The 18,479-nt window shown below is 38.3% G+C and overlaps 1 protein-coding gene across 1 annotated transcript in view; it reads right to left on the reverse strand.

The window, feature by feature from the left end:
• Window positions 1–13,941, reverse strand: part of FSIP1 (fibrous sheath interacting protein 1) — a 252,900-nt gene extending 238,959 nt beyond the window's left edge. The window contains exons 1-4 of the mRNA XM_069105721.1: window positions 13,687–13,941; window positions 6,467–6,599; window positions 1,882–1,966; window positions 41–139 (exon numbers count right to left, since the gene is read on the reverse strand). Of these exons, the coding sequence (XP_068961822.1) occupies window positions 41–139; window positions 1,882–1,966; window positions 6,467–6,592 (310 nt within the window). The 5' untranslated portion in view covers window positions 6,593–6,599; window positions 13,687–13,941. The remainder of the gene's footprint in view (window positions 1–40; window positions 140–1,881; window positions 1,967–6,466; window positions 6,600–13,686) is intronic.
• Between the last annotated feature and the right edge of the window lie 4,538 nt (window positions 13,942–18,479).

Raw genomic sequence — 18,479 nt, forward strand, 5'->3', positions numbered from 1 at the left:
TTGTTATACTGAGGCCCACAATGAACCTAAACCATAATACCTTCTTTCACTTGACTTAGGACATCCTGAGGCATATCAAAGAGAGTGAAATACTGAACTTCATATTCATCTTCTGAAGCATTCAGACAGGAATTAAGTTCTTGTAATCAAGCAAAAACAAAAGTGACATAATATTCAGCCTTTCAAAAATTAAGTATAACTAAATAAAAATTCATATATAAGAAGTAGAAAGTGTTGGGTTTGTGTCCTGGCTCCAACATTTACCATCTGCGTAGGCTAAATCATTTTAACTATTTCAGCCTCAGGCTACTCATCTATAAAGTAAACATATCTCTACTATAGAGGATTACAGTAAAAACAATGCTTTATAAAGCTTAAAGCACTATGTTATTGCATTGTTATTATGAGCATAATTAACAAATTGTACTCATAAGTTATATTTATCACATAATTTCAATCATACAGAAGTCTGTGAAGAGAGGCACTTTGTCATTATGGATAACTTACTGGATTAGAGATAATTATTTATCATGGGTACAGTCATGATGACGGGAGTTCAAATATTATCTCTAATATTTACTATGTGAACCTGCATAAAGCACATAACCTCTAGAGCCCTGGGGAACTCTCAATCTACTAAATTTTAAATAGATTAGGACATATTAAAAACCAAAGATACCGCATAAATATGTGTAAAGATTTATACAATACTTTCTGGTGAATTAATAAGTAACAGTATTTTAATAACTGACATTTTTCTAATACTTATACTTTCTTCATACTTTAATGTATACACATGATCATATCAGCATAGACATTTCCTCAAGTCATAAAGATCAAAATCCCTGAATTCCTTGAAGCTTTTGGAACTTTCCCTCTCATGTTTCTCACCCTGTCCAATTTGTGCCCACGCCTCTCCACACATTCTCTGTATCAGTTACCCTTCCCATTCAGAAGTTCCAAAGCCACCAGCAAGAGTCAGAAGCTTGCCTGCAGTTGAGATTTTGTGCAGACACGCTCTGAAGCATCATATTCATTCCAGTTACAACTTGGAGGCTGGTTAACTCTTCAACTTCCTCTATGATGTAAGTTCCGCCTGATGAATCAATCGGCCTCTCATATTGCCAACATACCTAGTTCCCAGCCACAATCATAAAGCCTTACTACTTTCAATGCAAGCTATATGTCCATACTATCTCCTTTTGAACCCTCATCTCTATTTTGATCAGCCTTCTTCTTTCCCAGGCCCATTCAACCATAGTTCTTCAGTGTCCCAGCTCATTCACTGTGGTCTTTTAAAAATCCATCCTATTCTCAAATGCCTTTACATCCCCTAATATTTCAACTAACCTTATCCTACCTCCAAGGCTTAATTAAAACCTGGCTTTCCTATGTATTCTCATATCACATACCTCAATCTTGTACACTGGAGGCCACTCTCCTCTAACCCCATGTTCACACACAGAGCCAGGAAGAGAAAGCTGGCATATTTTCTTCCCTCCTCCATGCTACTTCCATACAGTTTTTCTACCTTCATCCCTCAATAACCATTCCCCTTTTAAAACACATGTAATCTATTTATCCCTGTCCTCACCATTTTCATCTATCATCTTCCAAGTCATTCTGTCAACTTTCCCAATGGCTTGGTTCATGGACTCCTTTAATCTATCCCTAGTCACCATCCTCAGAGACTTCCAATATTCCAGGTGATAATCCCACTAAATGTCCTCTGTTTTGGAACACTTTGTGTTCATTATTAGCCTACTAGCATACCTGAATCCTCAGTGCAAGAAGCCTTGATCTGTTCCCATAAATTGTGGTCAACCTCATTGGAATAATACTGAGGGGTTTTTACTTTCTGAGTATCATGTTTCTTCTTACCATTAATGCTGCTACTTTCCCTGAAATTGTAATTTTCTCTATTGCTCGGCTGGCTACTACTGTTCAAATTGATTGAAGTATCAACCTAAAAATAAATTTCGGATTCAGTCACTGTAATATAAATTTTTTTTTAAATAAACACTTGGACGCTAGTAAAAGCAGCAACCTGAAAAATCAAGGTACAAATACAAACATTCTGGGTATTTATACATATATATATATATATATATATACACACATACATGTAGGTGTACATACATATATATTTGCATGGGAACACAGAAATACCACTGCCCCTGCCAAATGCAGCGGAGCAGAACCCAGGCCCAGCTATGAACACACCAAAGACAGAAAAGCTTAGCAGACCATATACAACATATACGCCTATTTCAGAATTAATAGAGCACAAACTTGGATGGGTTTTCCTTGAATCTGTATAACAAGGAATCACTAACTTTCACGAACCTTAACCTTTTATGTAGGAGGCCAAATTTGTGATTTAACAATGACAATATTTTAGGTTTTTCATACTACTGAAGTACTGTACATATAATATGTCAATAACACAATATTAGATATTTTAAAATTCTCCTTATAAAAACATCATAACTCAAGGATATATGTCACAAATATAGAGCCTGCATATCAAAACTATGTACCAGTCTTCTTTCTACATTCAAAACTGGTTAGACTTTTATTAGTCTAATATATTTAATTTTCTGCTTCAAAACTTAGGCAAGATGTAAAGATTTTGAAGCATAAAAAAATAACAAAAATAGTTAACTGGTTGGGGATAATAAAAGACTTAAGTTCCAAATAAATAACTGTGATCATTCATCCAGAAGAAAAGGCTATTCACTGTGGACTTAATGGTTATAAGATATTTATAATGAAACAGTATAGCTATCAGTATACATTGAATATTTCCACTGAGCATGAGGAATCAAATAGAAAGCATTTGGGTTAGAAATTAACAGATTTGTATGAGTTCTGAAAATCATTCAACTCACAAACATTTTATTTAATTGACATCACCTTCCTCCTTTTCCATGTTACCCAGTCTTCATCCTTCTCCCTCTCCTCTACTGCTTCCTTCCCATATTATTGAGATAAGAAAACATTTTCTCTTCCTCCCACCTTCTAAAGAGCCCTTTGTCTCAATACCCCTTTGCACCACAGTCTACCTTGTATTATACATGCTAGGTTCCCACAATGGACCTTAAGCTCCTTTAAAGATAAGACTGCATCATTCTTAATCTTTGCAACACTAACAGTGTGCATATACTAAGTACTTAATGTTTGTTGAAATTACTTGAACAAATGTAGCTTAAATTTTCCCCAATGAACTCAGAAATCATGAAAATAGAACAAAAAAAATAAAATCTCTTTTCAAAGTAAAATATTAGCTATGCCTACAAGTACTTTGTGTTATCTGTGCCTCTGCTAAAAGGTTTTTTGATTGGCCAAGAATACAGATACAACTCTTAAATTCTCACAATTGATCAGTCTGCTAACTGATCTCCCTGTCTACATACAGTCTCTTTCTTCTCCAATACTAGCTCTCTACATAGATGCCAAAATCATCTTCCTAAAGCACAAGTCTGACTATGTTACTACCCAGTGCAAACATCTTCAGTGGCTCCCTATTACCTCTCGAATAAAATACAAACTCTTTAGTTTGGATTTTGAGGTATGTTTTGAGACTTGTATCAAAAATCCCGTCCAACTGCTTCTTCCATCTAGACTGATTTCTCTCTAACTAGGGAGACCTTTATCTGCTTCTGACCTAGTAAGAAGGAACATCTTGTCTTGTTTTTCTAACATTCCTTATCCACTCAGGGTTCTTTATCTCTTTTCTTCTTTCTTTTCTAATTCTCTCTAACCTTATAGCAAAACAGAAGGAAAAAAAATCTATGTATATAAATGTGTAAAAATCTATGATGGCCTTTTTCTAATGAAAAGTTAACAATTCCCTAGAAAGTCACTTAACCACTCTGTGTGCCTCAAAGTGCCCTTTTATTAAAAAAAAAAAAAAGATTGACAATTGATACCTTAGATCCCTTCTAGCTCTAGATGAGGGATCCATGAACATTTTTAACTGTATACCTATTTGAATATAGTTGCTTTCTTTTATAATCCTATGTGTTTTAGATCCTATAATCCTCTGGCATTTTAAAAATCAATGTTTGTTGCCTTAAAGCCCTTCACAATCTGACTCTGCTATACATTTCTAGGTATTATTCCCCTTCACAGAGTCTATTTTCCAGAGAAACTCACCTACCAGATATTCTCTGACTTCTGCATCCCATATACTACCTCCATGGCTTTGCCCAGGCTCACTCTCAATCCTGGAATGCTCTCCCTCCTCACCTCTTCCTCACACAATCCTTAGCTTTCTTTAAGGCCTAGTTTCAAATACTACCTAAGGTACTACTTTCCAGATAAAATCTTTCCTTATCCTCTTGGTTATTAGTACTCTCTCCCTCCTCAAATTATCTTGTATTTACTCATTTATTTACATTTTATATCCCCAGGAGAATGTAAGCTTGTTGAGGACAGGCACGGTTTTTCATTTATTTTTGTGTCTCCATCATCAGCACAGCGCTTCACCCACAGTATGTGCTTGCTAAATGTTTATTATCTTAAATAAAAGAATAATGCTTTTGCCTCCCTCAGATCTGATCTCTGCCCACCACAGAGAGAGGGTTGTTTCCATAAAAGGTTAATATAATCAGGAACACTACATCTATAGCAAGCTTTAAGGAAACCAGACAGTTAAATAGGCCAGCCGTGCACAGAAGGGCACAAAAACATGCAATTGTTTAGATCATTTAGACCACTCAAAAATAGTTACCAATGACTCTCCCAAAAGTTGCTACTATGTCTGAAGTTATTAAGGCTCTTTCTTCAGTGCCAAAGCTGCTGGCCTCTCTTTTCTCAGCCCTCGTCCTTCTCAAACTCTCTATAGCTTCTGACATTGCTGAACACTCTCTCTTCTTACATACTCTCTTAATCTCTGTGACATTGCTGTCCGTTGGCTGTCCTATCGATCTGACTGTTCTTTCTCAATTTCCCTTGATAGGCCATCTTCCATATCATGCCCCCTAACTGTCTGTACTACACTGTTCTGTGCCTTTTTCTGTTCTCTCTCTACACTCTCCTCTTTGGTGACCTCACTAGCTCTCATGTTTTAATTATCATCCCTATGGGCTCCAAAATCTATAAAACTTGCCCTAGTGTCTCTCCCCTGAGCCACAGCTGAACATCTCAAACTGTCTACTGGATATTTCAAACTGGATGCCCCATCAGCATGTCAAACTCATTGAGGGCAGGGACAGACTTGTCTTAGCATCTGCAGAGTGCCCTGCAAATAGTAGGCAATTTAAAAATGTTTCACTGAATCTCACAGGACTCACATTCTCCACAGAGCCAGCCAAAAAAGGCTATCACCAGGCATTTCCGTGATTGCCATCTTCCACTGCTCTGCCCTGATGCCCCCCTTATTGTTCCCAAGCTGCCCTCCTGCTTTTCACCCAGCTCAGATGTCACCTGAGGCCCTCCCAACACCTGGAGCCAGAAAATGCTCTTTTCCTTCTTTCTATCACTTGGTTCTATACCATTCTTATGAATTTAACTTTTATTATGTTTATTGAAGTAAATGTCATATCTCTTCTATTAAAATTGAAGCTCTTTGTGGGCAGGAGTCATGTCTTACTCATCCTTATGTCTCCTTCGTGGCTCAGTAGATAAGAGTGCTGAGCCTGGGGTCATGAGGACCTGAATTCAAATCCTGCCTCCAATACTTACTAGCTATGTGACCCTGGACAAGTATTTGAACTCTGTCTCAGTTTCCTCATCTGTAAAATGGAGGTAATAAGGGCGCCTACCTCCCAGAGTTTTTGCAAGGACCAAATGAGACAATAATTGTAGCACAGGGCCTGACACACAGTAAGCATTACACAAACATTATCAAATTTTATTGTTGTTATCTTTCATACCCTCCCAAAATGGTTTAGACATAGTAGATTATGATAAATGTTTCTCAAATGGATGAATGAATCTGTGTATGGAATCATTTTATCAATTATTTTCTAATCTTAATAGGAGCAAATACAGATCTTTACTTGTAACAGATGAGAAAACAAAAGTCTCAAATGATTAATTACTTGATTATTTTAATCAAACTAAAAGAGATCACAAAACACAGGAGCCAATGGACCTATCAAGTACTCTAGCTTGATTCCCATTACCGAAATTATCTGCAGTTATTAGATACTATACCTTTTATATACCATGAGTCAATAGAAGTCTGTTAAGTAATAAGTCTGAATGTCATTCTTTTTTTCTTAAAATGAAATTTATACCAAAGTATATCAGGGAAAAGTAAAGTATAAAAACAGAAATGTCCAAAAGAAGAAAATGAGGTCACTATTTAGTACCAATGATGCTAGAACATCCAAAAACTGATTCAGATGAATGTGCACATGGGATTCAGAGAAGTTCAAATAGCTTCTTCACAATCACCTTAGCTGTTCACAATTGCTTAAAGAGGGGAGGTTGAAATTACTTTCAATAAGAAAATTACCTTAATAGACACTGGTTCTGGTGTCAGGACTTCCAGAGAAGCACTTGAACTTTTGCTCTCTGGATGAATTCTTGAATTTGATGCAGGTCGTGAAATTCCATCCAAGTTTCCTCTTATAATATCCATTGAAATCCTACAAGACCAAAAAATAAAAATCATGTTATGTCATCATGGGTTTAAATAATTGATACCTACAAAATATTACAAACTCAGGGTGGCTACGTGGTGAAGTGAATAGAGCACCGTCCCTGGAGTCAGGAGGACCCGAGTTCAAATCTGGCCTCAGATACTTGACACAATTACCAGCCCTGTGACTTTGGGCAAGTCCCTTAACCCCAATTGCCCTCCAAAAAGCAAAAAAAAAAATATTACAAACTCAAAATCTTAAGCTATAAAAAATATATGTCTGATGGAGTCAGACCATAGACTTTTTTTCCACATCTAAACAATTCATTCTATGGACTGGTGCTGCCACTGCAAAATTTTTAACTGCATAGCTGATCTGGGAAGTGGCACAAATAACAAATGACATGCATTGAAAGACAAAGAAGCAAATGGGAAGGTTCTAGATTTCTTTCTCTTAATACTTGATGTGTTCTCTAATCTCACCAAGGATGAGTGCATAAATTCCAAATTCACTCTCCCTGGAACCTATCACCTTAATTTGCATTCAGCATTCATTAAAAGAATTTCTTTCTTTGGAGAAACACAATGGAATGGAACCAAGTGATTGTTCCCCTTTAGGCATAATAATATAATTTTCTGCAATTTCATGCAAAACACTCCCCTCTTTCTTTTTGTCAAAAGCAAAGAAAAAATCCACACAAAAGCATTGGAAGTAGGAAAGCAAAAAGAACAGAGGCAGGTATAACATATTTGTCTTTGAGCCATTGAGTGTCCCTAGGCTATTGCTTTATTTGACCCAGATGTGTTGACCCTGTCTATCTCAATAAATGAAAAGGTCATTTATCCCAACATCACTGTGGTTCTTTAGAAAGGCCTGGGCTTACGGATAGGCCTTGACATTGCTATTACTGCATGATGGATCACCCTGGATGTCACACACAGTATGAAAAATGTCAAAATTTACAAAAAGGCCACATATCTTGTAACTGCCCTAAACATTCTGTCAAAGCAGATATTGTCCCTTTAAAAAGGAGCAATGAGACAGAAGCATTTTGTGAACACATATAATACATGTCAATAAAGTAAAAAGCTTATTCTAAGCACCAATGACAAGTCAAAGTCAAAGAGTATCCAGCAGTCACTTTCCTTAAACTTAAAAATTCTTCAGAAAATGACCTAGGCTTCCATTGTGCATGTTCCTGAAAACAGAAAGAATGTCTCCCAACATAAGCTGTTAAATAAATCTATGTGAAAAAATTACTATTCCTTCCCCCCCCAAAAAAAAAACCCCACTAAATAGAGAGATAAATCCCCAAATGAGTATTTCTATAACCCAAAAAGAAAGGAATGCACAGTGAGATTCACTTCCCTTGAATGAAGTGAAATTTATTTTGTTGGGGGGGGGGGGGTTATAGCAGGCTGGAGGCAAGAGATGGAAAATATTATGTAATCAGCAGGAAGATGTCTGGGGGCATTACTGAGTGTACTATAAAAATTGTTTATTCCAGCAAATATATAAAACAAAATCACCTAACTCAGATACAAATTAACAGGAAACATTGCCCCCCAGTGTAATTAACAGTGGTTGGTCTGTAAGACAAGTCTTTTTGCCGCAAACAGTCAAATTTGAATGGTCATGTGGCTAAGCCCTCCTGCCTACTTAGGTACTCTGCATGTAGCAAAAACAAAATTAACCATTTAATTTCATTCCCACTATAGATGAATGTGGCTGAGACTTGCTGTCAAAGGAAACTGTTCAATCAGTTCTTTTGTTTTCTTCAATTTTTTTTTACTTAATCTTTAGAGAAATCATTCCTCATCTTTCTAAGTGATTTTTACACCATCCAGTTGCAAGTGAGATTAAATTTCTACTTTCCCTTAAGGCCAAGATTCCATTCATAGATTCCACTCAGTTCAACAAGTATTTGTTAACTATTACAATACTCCAGGCATTGTGCTAAGCCCCTACCTTCGAGGAGTTTTCATTTTACTGAAGGATACAAAATGGACAGAGATAAGTAAACTCAAGATATGTGCAAAGTGAACACAAAATCGGTGAGGTATAGGAGGGATACTAACAAAAAAATCTAGAAAGGCTTCTTGAGGGAGGTAGCAGTTAAGCTGAACCTTGAAGGGAGCTAAGAATTCCAAGAGGCAGGGATGAAGCAGAAGAACATTGTGAAAGTTATGGGAGCACAAGACAGAATACTGTAAAGGCAGAGCAGAGCAAACAAACCAGTAGGCTGGAAAGTAGGTGGCATGATAAGGATTAATACATAACACGTCTGGAAAGAAGAGCTGGAGCTAGACTGTTGTAATGCCAATGCAACACCCATGGCAGCTGCTATGAACATGCATACCTATTCCCAGGGTTTGTTCACAAAGTATACTCAACTCTCCTCCTCCAAGACAAAATCAAAATATTTATTTGGGACATTGCTATTAGGATACTGGTAGCAGCAGCCACATCGGCATACCCAGGATGGCTGCTAGCACAGGTTCTTGGATCACTTTACTAGGAAAGATAACTGTTTAAGGGGTCAACCATCTTTTTTTAATTACATGCACTAGTTCAGAGGAAAAGTCAGCACCCTGAACTTCATAGAAAATTCAAACAGAAAATACAAGCAGAGAAATAAAAATCAACATACAGGGCTTCTAACTGTCTGAGAAATTAGTGCAGAACAACAGATAGATCCAACTGTCTGACCAAGGTAATACAATACATAGTTATCAGAGAGACAAGCACCAACATCTGGGTTTTTCAAAGGGGAGGAGGGCTCCTTAAGGGCTACCCAGAGTCTCATCTGGACAAATCACAAGAACACTCTTCCAATAAGTGAGCCCCAAAGCAAAATGCTAACTTCAAAGTGTGTATACAAATATATACATATATATATATATATATGCTTCTTAGAAACAGAAGGCATCACAACCCTCCTGACTCAGTGCCTAATTGCAAATTAACAAAAGGTGTAAAAGCCTTCCTACAAGCAATACAATATATAGTTTCCAATCAAACTCTCAGCACTTCATTAACTTTGTACCTAGAAGCTTGGAAATCAGCACTTAATCAGAAAGGTACAGGGATCCCAATTGGCTCTGAATCAGGGCTCCATGTGAGGCCTATTAATGGGTGGGGAAGATCTTACATTCCATTAATCTTACAATTTCGGAGGGGTTTAAAAGCAAGAAAGAGAGGTTTACATTTTGTTCTGGATACAATGGGTAGCCAATAAGGTTTTTTGATCAGGGATGTGTCATGGTAAAGACCTGTGCTTTAGGAGTATCAATTAAAGAACAGTAAAGAGCAGGGGTAGCAAACTCAAGCAAAACTCCCCAATATGGCCTGAACAAGATTTAAAATGTAATTGGAAAAAGTTTAATAAAACAAATAAAAATACAATTTCAACATAAATAATGTCAATTTGTGTTAACAAGTTAATATGTAGACCATTTATATTTAAGTCTGATACCAGGTGTAGTGCAGAGGATGAATTACAGATGGGAGAGGAGTGTAAGAAGACTACTTAGGAGACTGTTCCAATAGTTTAAATACAAGATGATAAGGCACTGAATTAATGTGACTGTATTATAAGAAGAGAGAAATGCACCAATATAGGAACTACTGGGGCTGTAGAATCAACAAGACTTGACAACTGATTGCATACATAGAGTTAGAGCTATTAAACATACCTCCTGATTTACTTAGCTAGTATTATTCAGGACACATAGCTTCTGTAACATTTCTATAAATAAAGTCACTGACATTTTAAAAATCCTTCTTTATAAAACAATAATGAAGGACCAGGAGAAAAAGCTTGGGAAGTTTACTTTGAGTTTTCTTAATTTTTAAATGTCTTTTGATAGTAGATTCTAAATGGTTAACAGTCATTTTTTCTTCTAATTTTTTCGGGTGGGGTTCAAATCTATGATTTATTGGGTAGCAAACTGGAAGCAAGGAGGCTCTGCCTCCTTGAAGATCAGCAACTGTTCTATGACTTTAGTCTTGTTATGGGAATTTTTTTATTTTCTTGTATTAATTTTTATTATTCAGGGCACTGAATCATTCCTCCTGAAACCTTTGTTTAACCAAAAGCCTGTCCTCGGTTAATATTAACCTGACTGGACCAAAACCTGAGTCCTAGAATAATAATGTTAAGAGAGAATTTTCTGACATTCCTCCATAAAAGCCAAAGTGGAGTTTAAGCTCCCTGAATGATTTAACTATTTCTTAGCACACACACCCTCTCCCCCACCCCCCAGCTAACTGAATAAGGAAAGATTTCCCTGACAGCAGTTCTCTTGGTTATCTTGGTGACATGGAAATCTTCCCCCTCAATCAGCCAATTGTGAATTCTCTAAATGTACTTTTGTCTGTAACCTGCCTCAGTTTACCTATAGTCTTTTCAACTAGGTTTTCTTCCTAAGGGGATGTATGAGATTAGAACTTTGCTTAACTAAATTTGTTCAACTTTTATAATCTAAATGCTTCCTTCAATGTCACAAATCTATTTTTTTTTAACTTTTATGGTCTAAGAGGAATGTACAAGATTGTAGTATGTAAAAGAATTATTTCTTTGTCACCCTAACATAATTTTGTCTATAAGAAGTTGAATCTTAATCGTTCTTTGGGGTTGGTTTGTTTGTCTGATATCTAAACCTAGGCTTAAACATAATAAAACTTAGGTTTTTATCTCTACAATTTCTGCACCGTGACAGATATATTTAGGTAACAATAAGACTAATTCTTCTTCCACATGACATCCCTTCAAATATTTGAAGATAGCTATTATGTCTCCACTGTCTCATCTTCTACAGTGTAAATATATTCTGTTTCTTTTACCATTCAATAAGCATTTATTAAGTATCTACTATGTATCAAATGCTAAACACTAGGGATACAAAGAAGGGGGCAGGGGGGGAGAAGCAAGAAGTCCCTGCTCTTAAGGAGCTCACAGTCCAATGGAGGAGACAACATGTAAGAACTAGGTTCAAATAAGATATAAACAAGGTAAATTGGAAATAATCAGAGGGAAGTCATTAGCATTAATTGGGATAGGGAAAGTCTTTTTGCAGAAAGTAGGATTTTAGCTTGCACCTGAAAAAAATCAAGGGAGTCAGGAAGTACAGATGAGAAGGCAAAGAATTCCAGACACTGGGGACACAGTGAAAAATCCTCAGACTACAGAAATTCAGGGTCTTGTTCAAGGAACCACAAAGAGGCCAGTATCACTGGAGCGCAGAGTACACAGAGGGGAGCTAGACCTAGTTTCAACAACTTCCTGATACTAATCACCCACCTCCAGATGTGTTTGTTCCTTTTAAAATGTGGTACTCATTATTGAAATACTGACATCAGTTATTTTGTCAAATCGCTAAGCTCTGAGCTACCATAAATTGTAGATTTTTTTTAAGCTGAACCTGTGATTTCATTGGATTATGATATTCAGTAAGGAAAGTGCAAATTAGCACCTGCTCAGCAATTTATAGATTTAGCAAATTGCCTGGGACACTAAGATGTTAACTGGCTTGCCCAGTGAGACAAAACCAGTATATGTGAGGCTACATGGTAATTCAAGGTATATGTAATGAGCTCCTCACTAACCCAAATCACTCTTATATGCTTTGTTTTTACCAGGCTAGTAATGAAAACTATTTCATTTATATTTTCCCACTATTATATTCGATGAAATTTCAAATGTTAAGTTTTCAGTCTAAAAATTCAAGTAAATCAGCAAAATGTTTTCTACACTAGCGCTCTGACAGCAAAAGATATAAGCTATTGCTCGCTTCATTGTATTCCCTATTTTAATTTATGTCTTTGCCAGAAAGAACCACTCTTTCAAATATCATGGTTTAGAATACAATTGGATCAGTCTACCTTTACAACTGTTTCTGGTTTAGAGCAAATGAAGACACTTAAGTGTATTTTAAAGTGGAGGGGGGGAGAAACTGCAGATAAATTGCACTTCTACTGACCAAATAAAAATGCTTATTAAAAAGTCTCTTATTCTAATTAACACAATAGTCAACCATGATTCCAGAGGACCACTGGCAAGTAATGCTCTACACCTGACAAAGAAGTGATGGGATCATGCATTTCCGGCCCACAGGACCAATGTGGGGATTTGTTTTGCTTGACTGTGATTGTAATGAGATTTTTCTTTTCTTTCTGATAAGGGAGATGGGAGGAATTTTTTTTTTAATGCTTGCTAGTTGAAAAATATATAATTTAATCTAAAAATGGTTTTGTGACAAAATTATTTAAACTACAGGACCATTCCCAAAACAAATTAGCATCAGGGAATATAAAAAGGTAATAGAGTAGGGACTCAGAAAATCAATCCTCCCTGATTTATTTTCATTGTTTTGTCTTTTTCAGTCATGTCCGCTCTTCCTGACATTTTCTTGGCAAAGATACTAGTGTTTTGCCATTTCCTTCTCCAGCTCATTTTACAGATGATGAAACTGAGGCAAACAGGGTTAAGTGACTTGTTCAGGGTCACACAGTTAGTAAGTATCCGAGGCCACATTTGAACCCAAGAGGGGGAATCTTCAGGCTCTCTCTATAACCTGCGCCACCTAGCAGCCCTCACCCTTCTTCTCATTGGATTCCTAATATAACCCCTCCCCTTTACTTGCCCCGCCCCGACACCGCTCAGAAACACACCCCCCACGTCCCATATTACTGCCCTAGTCCTTTCATTGGCGCGCCTAACGGCTCACTTCTGCCCTCTCATTGGGCCTCTGGCATTTCCCCGCCTCCTAGCCTGGCAGACAACCTAGACATGGTCCCGCCCCATCTTCTCATTGGACTTGACATGGTCACGACTTGCCCTACCTTCACACAGCCCTCTCATTGGACCTCCTCCCGTCTACACAAATACCTGTAAACTAGCCCACCCCTTCGTCTCCACAGACCTTCCCCACTGGTGCCCCTGGGATACCCCCTACCCTTTTCACAGAGTTAGCCCGAGTTCCTGCCGGTGTGAAATCAGCCCAAACATTGCTCTAGGTATGGCCTTTCATTGCTCAGTCTCTAAACGGTCGGTCCCGCCCCCTCACCAATCGCGTCCGAGTCTTTTACCCACCTTTGAATTCACTGAAACAAGATTCAGTCCCCGACAATTGTGCACGTAACGTAATCGGGGCAGAAGCAGAGACAGATCCTGCCCTATTTCGTGCGCTATGACACAAACTCGCTCCACGGAAAGTCTTCTACGGACTCGTCCCCCTTCTCCCGGGACTCATGGTACCCCCTGAGAATTCGAGAATGCTGTTCCCCTGGCAACCATAAGCCACTTTCCCGGCTACTCTCCCAAGCCACGAGGGTTTAACTCTCGCGAGAGTAGAAGCTCCCTGCGCTCCCCAAGAAGTGGGAAATCGACTTGCTCTCTAGTGGATAGGGAGCCCAGTGGCGAGGGCGGGGGGCGATGAGCTGCAGTGCCCTTCGGCCGAAATTTCCACTTTACTGATTATGACGTCTCGGACTTGGAGCCCAGGTCCAAATCCTGGCGGAGCTGTTCACGAGAAAGTTACTCTATAATGGCCCTTTTTTGTTTGCTTCGTGCCCTTTGGAGGTATCAGCACTTCACCCGAGCCCAGTCCTGCCCCGTGGGGCGCCTCCTGGCCTGACCCTGGTCTCGTAACCAGGCCGCAGTTAGGAGGCAGCACTCGTGGCGTGATCCAGAGCTGGAAGGAACCTGTGAGATCATTCTGCATCAACCCCTCGTTTTACTCAAGCAGAAACTAGGGCCCTAAAGGGTTAAAACATTTGCCCTTAGTCACACAGGTAGTCAGTGGCAGAATTTGGATTTGAACTCAGATCCTCAGACTTGAAGTCTAGTGTTGGGTTATTTTTTAGTTGGTTGGTTGGTTTTGGTTTTCCTCACTTAGCACTGAGGTATGGTGAGCTTAATTGGAATTTAAGAAATTGGGAAAGAAGGGAGGAAGGAAGGAAGGAGGGGAAGAAAGAACTAGGGAGAAGAAGGAAACAGGAAAAGGGAAGAAAGGAAGGGGAAACAGTTCATCCTTTGTTCTCAAAGGGGAAGGGGAGAAAGGGAAGAAAATAAAGTGAGGAAGGAAGAAAGGAAGGCAGCTGTCTTCAAATATTTGAAGGGATAGGTGGAAGAATTAGACTTATTGTATATCTGCAGAAGGTTGAGCTATTAAATGGTGGGTAAAATCTATCCACCTAGTGTAAGTAAGGCTTAGTGTAGTGTAAGGGCTTAGTGTAAGGAAAAACATTCCGATAAGAAATGTCACAAAATGGAATAAAAAAAGTCATATGGCAAAGTAGGAAGAATACTTTTGAAGACTTTGTATCATTTCTAGATCATCCCATTGAGACTTAAAAAAACCTGAATCCAACATAATTTCTTAAATTTGCCTTTCAAAGGTCAAGATAATTCATAAAAATAAAAAAACTTCAGTACCCTCACCCTACCACCCCACTCCCACCTCCTCTACAAAGGATCCAAATTGCTATAAATAACATTGTCAAATCTAGAACTATTTATCAAGTGCCTGCTGTATGCCAGGCACAATGCTAAATGCTAAGGATACAAATAAAAGCTTTAATAGTCTTCATAAGAGAACAATGGAAGATTCAGCCAGCAATAATGTCACTATGGCCAGGGCACATTGGTAGGAATGCCATAGGGCCATATAACCACTTCCTATAGCCCACAGAACTGCTCGCTCAGTCTGTTTATGACCTGCATCACACCCTCTGGTTACTAGAGAAGAAGTGGTTTTCACTTTGTTCTTGTAGGGTCCCTCAAACTCTCACTGCAAAGATTCCTCAGTTTCTGGCACAGGCACACCCAAAAGAATAGGAAAAGGCTCAGAAGATGTTGTCAGGAATGTAATTGTCACTATCATAGACTATCTTTGCCCAAGCCCTTTAATGAATGTAAAGCCTTAAACCCTCTAACGAGAAACCTACAGAAGATAAAGAATACATAAAGAGAGAAAGCCGCTGGATTGTATACAGCTTTTTTTTTTTTAACAGCTGTGCTCCTCCTGAGACCTCTATAGGTCTCACCTTGCTCTCTGGTTTTCCTACTCTCTTTCCTAATAGTGTAACCAAATGTGCAAGAAGAGGGAAACTTTAGATACTCTGGACAGAAGGCCTGGGCTAGCTCAACAGTGCTCTAAGCAGCCTCCCCATGACAGAACCAGACTTGTCACAGAGTGTCAGTTGGAAAGAATCTAAGTAGCCAACTTGTACCTGAAGAGGAATCCTCTGTACAATATACCCAACAAGGAGTCATCTAGTCTTTGCCTGAAGACCTCCAAAGAGGAGGAACTGACTATATCCTGAGGCGATCCATTCCACTTTGGGAGAGCTCCAACTGAGAAGTTTTTCCTTATCTTGACCTCAGTGTCTTCCTCCACTCTTCTCTTGGGCTTACCCACAAAGTCAATGTGTTACCAGGTCTTGCTACCTTCTGCATTTCTCCTGCACCTCAGCTTCTCTCCAGTCACACAGACACCTCCATGGTGTTGGCTCTCCATATCTCACATGGGGGCTATTACAATAGCCTGCTGGATGGGCCCCCTGCTTCAAGTCTCTCCCCCACCCTAGTCCATCTTCCACTCAGCTGTCAAACTAATCTTCCTAGAGCACAGGTTTGACCCCACCATGTTACACCCCACCACCATCACTCAGTGGGTCAGCTGCAGGATCAAATATAAAATCTTCTGGCTTTTAAAACTCTTTATAACCTGGCTCTTTCCCACCTATCCATTCTTCTTTTACCTTATTCCCCTCCACATACTCTACAAATCAGTATGGGAGAAATTATTTCTCTCTGATATTAATAACTAATTATTGAATCAGAACCAAGATTTTCCCTCTTACTACTTCCTCATCCAGAAATCATCCAGTGTGGAAAACATTTCTAAAGCACTTACCAGCTGAGATCTTATCAAAAACAGTAGAAGAAATCCTAAATTTGGGTAATGGGTGCATTCCTGCTCATTGTGTTTGCTCAAACAGGTCTGAGAAAGTACTGATTCTCCCTTTTGTCAGACAGGTAACAATGGAAATTGATAAGTCTCTTTGACCAAGATTTGGGTGACCCAAGTCACAAGACCCTCATTATAATATAGCCCAGTACCTCAATATAATATTCATTTTCTCATTAATTGTTGACTGATCAGAATTGATTGCCATCCTCAGGAATACCTGCTTTTCCAAGGGCATGTAAACTGTGAACGCACCACCATTAAAGACCTTTGGTCTAAGAGAGATGGCCAAATGATCAACCTTTTATTAAAATGCTGACATCATTAGTAATTATATCTCTCAAATTTTTTTAAATGCCACAATTGACACTGGCCTTTCTATTCCTTGCAAACAACACACTATCTCCCAACTGCATGCCTTTTTACTGGCTGTCCTGCATGTCAAGAAGGCTTCCCTTCCTCACCTTCAAGACTGCGCTCAAATCCTACTTTTGAAAATGGGCTTTTCCCAATTTCCCTCATCACTAATGTTTTTCTTCTAAGATTACCTCACATTTATGTCTCCCCCGTTAGAATTCAAGTTCCTTGAGGGAAGGAATCAAATTTTTGCTTTTCTTTGAATTTTCATCACTTAGTACAGAACTTGCCACATAGTAAATACTTAATAAATAATTTATTGTTTGCTTGCTTGATAGCAAGCAAAAACAATTTCCACACACTGCTTCTATTTCTGCTATCTCAGGCCAGACAGGAAGAAAAACTTATATTAAGAGTTTACTATAGCAGGCACAATATTTAGAAATTATATCTCATTTTATCCTCACAGTAACTCTACAGGTAGATGTTCTTACTATTCCCATTTTACAGAAGATGTACCTGAGACAAAGGTTAAGTGACTTGCTCAGGATTACACAGCTAGTAAGAGGCTGACTTTGAACTCATGTCATCCTGACTCCAGGCAGAGAGTTCTACCTCATGTACTGCCTGTATGTCAGTCCTTCAGATATTTGAAGGTAGCAATCTTCTGGCTAAAGATACACAATTCCTTTAAATGATATTCATATGTCCTGAACTCAAGGGCTTTCACCATCCTCTAGACCTTCTCTGGACAATTTATCAATTTCCTTGCTAAAATATGGTCTGAAAGAAAACTCCAAATATATGACCAGAGCAGAGTACAGAGGAATTATCATTCCCTTATTCATGGATGTCATGGCTCTCAAAGTAATCTAAGATTTCAGTAGGGTTCTTGGCTACCATATCACAGTATGGACTCATATTGAACACACAATCTATTAAAATAGTTTTCTTTTTCAGACAAATTGTTGCCTAACCACATCTCAGTCAATCTGTATTTGTGAAGTTGATTTTTAGCCCAAGTACTTTAACAAACATCTATATATTAAATTTAATAGCACAATGTCTTAGCCTATCAATAATTTTCCAGCAGAGGGCAGTTAGGTGGTACAGTGGACAGAGCACGGGCCCTGAAGTCAGGAAGACCCAAGTTCAAATGCAGCCTCAGACACTAAATACTTACTAGCTGTGTGATCTTTGGCGAGTCACTTAACCACAATTGCCTTCCAAAAAGCAAAATAATAATAATAATAATTTTCCAGAATATGACTATCATCAAGTTAGCCAGTAATAGTAACTATTATCTAACTATAATAGCTATTGATATAACTAGCATTTACATGGTGCTTTAAAATTTGCACTTTTCAAATATTATCTTATTTGATATCTACACAATCCTAGAAGGTAGGTGCTATTATTATTTCCATTTTACAGATGAAAAACCTAAGTTAGACAGAGATTAAATGACCATTCCTTTAATTATAAATTCTGGAATCATGCCAGATATAGTTTGTGGGCTCCATTTTCTCTCTCATTGTTTCTCCTTTTTTTTTTT

This window comes from Petaurus breviceps, unplaced genomic scaffold, assembly GCF_028583685.1.
Source record: "Petaurus breviceps papuanus isolate PSGF00001 unplaced genomic scaffold, PetGlider_PUasm1.0 77, whole genome shotgun sequence".
Taxonomy (NCBI): Eukaryota; Metazoa; Chordata; class Mammalia; order Diprotodontia; family Petauridae; genus Petaurus; species Petaurus breviceps.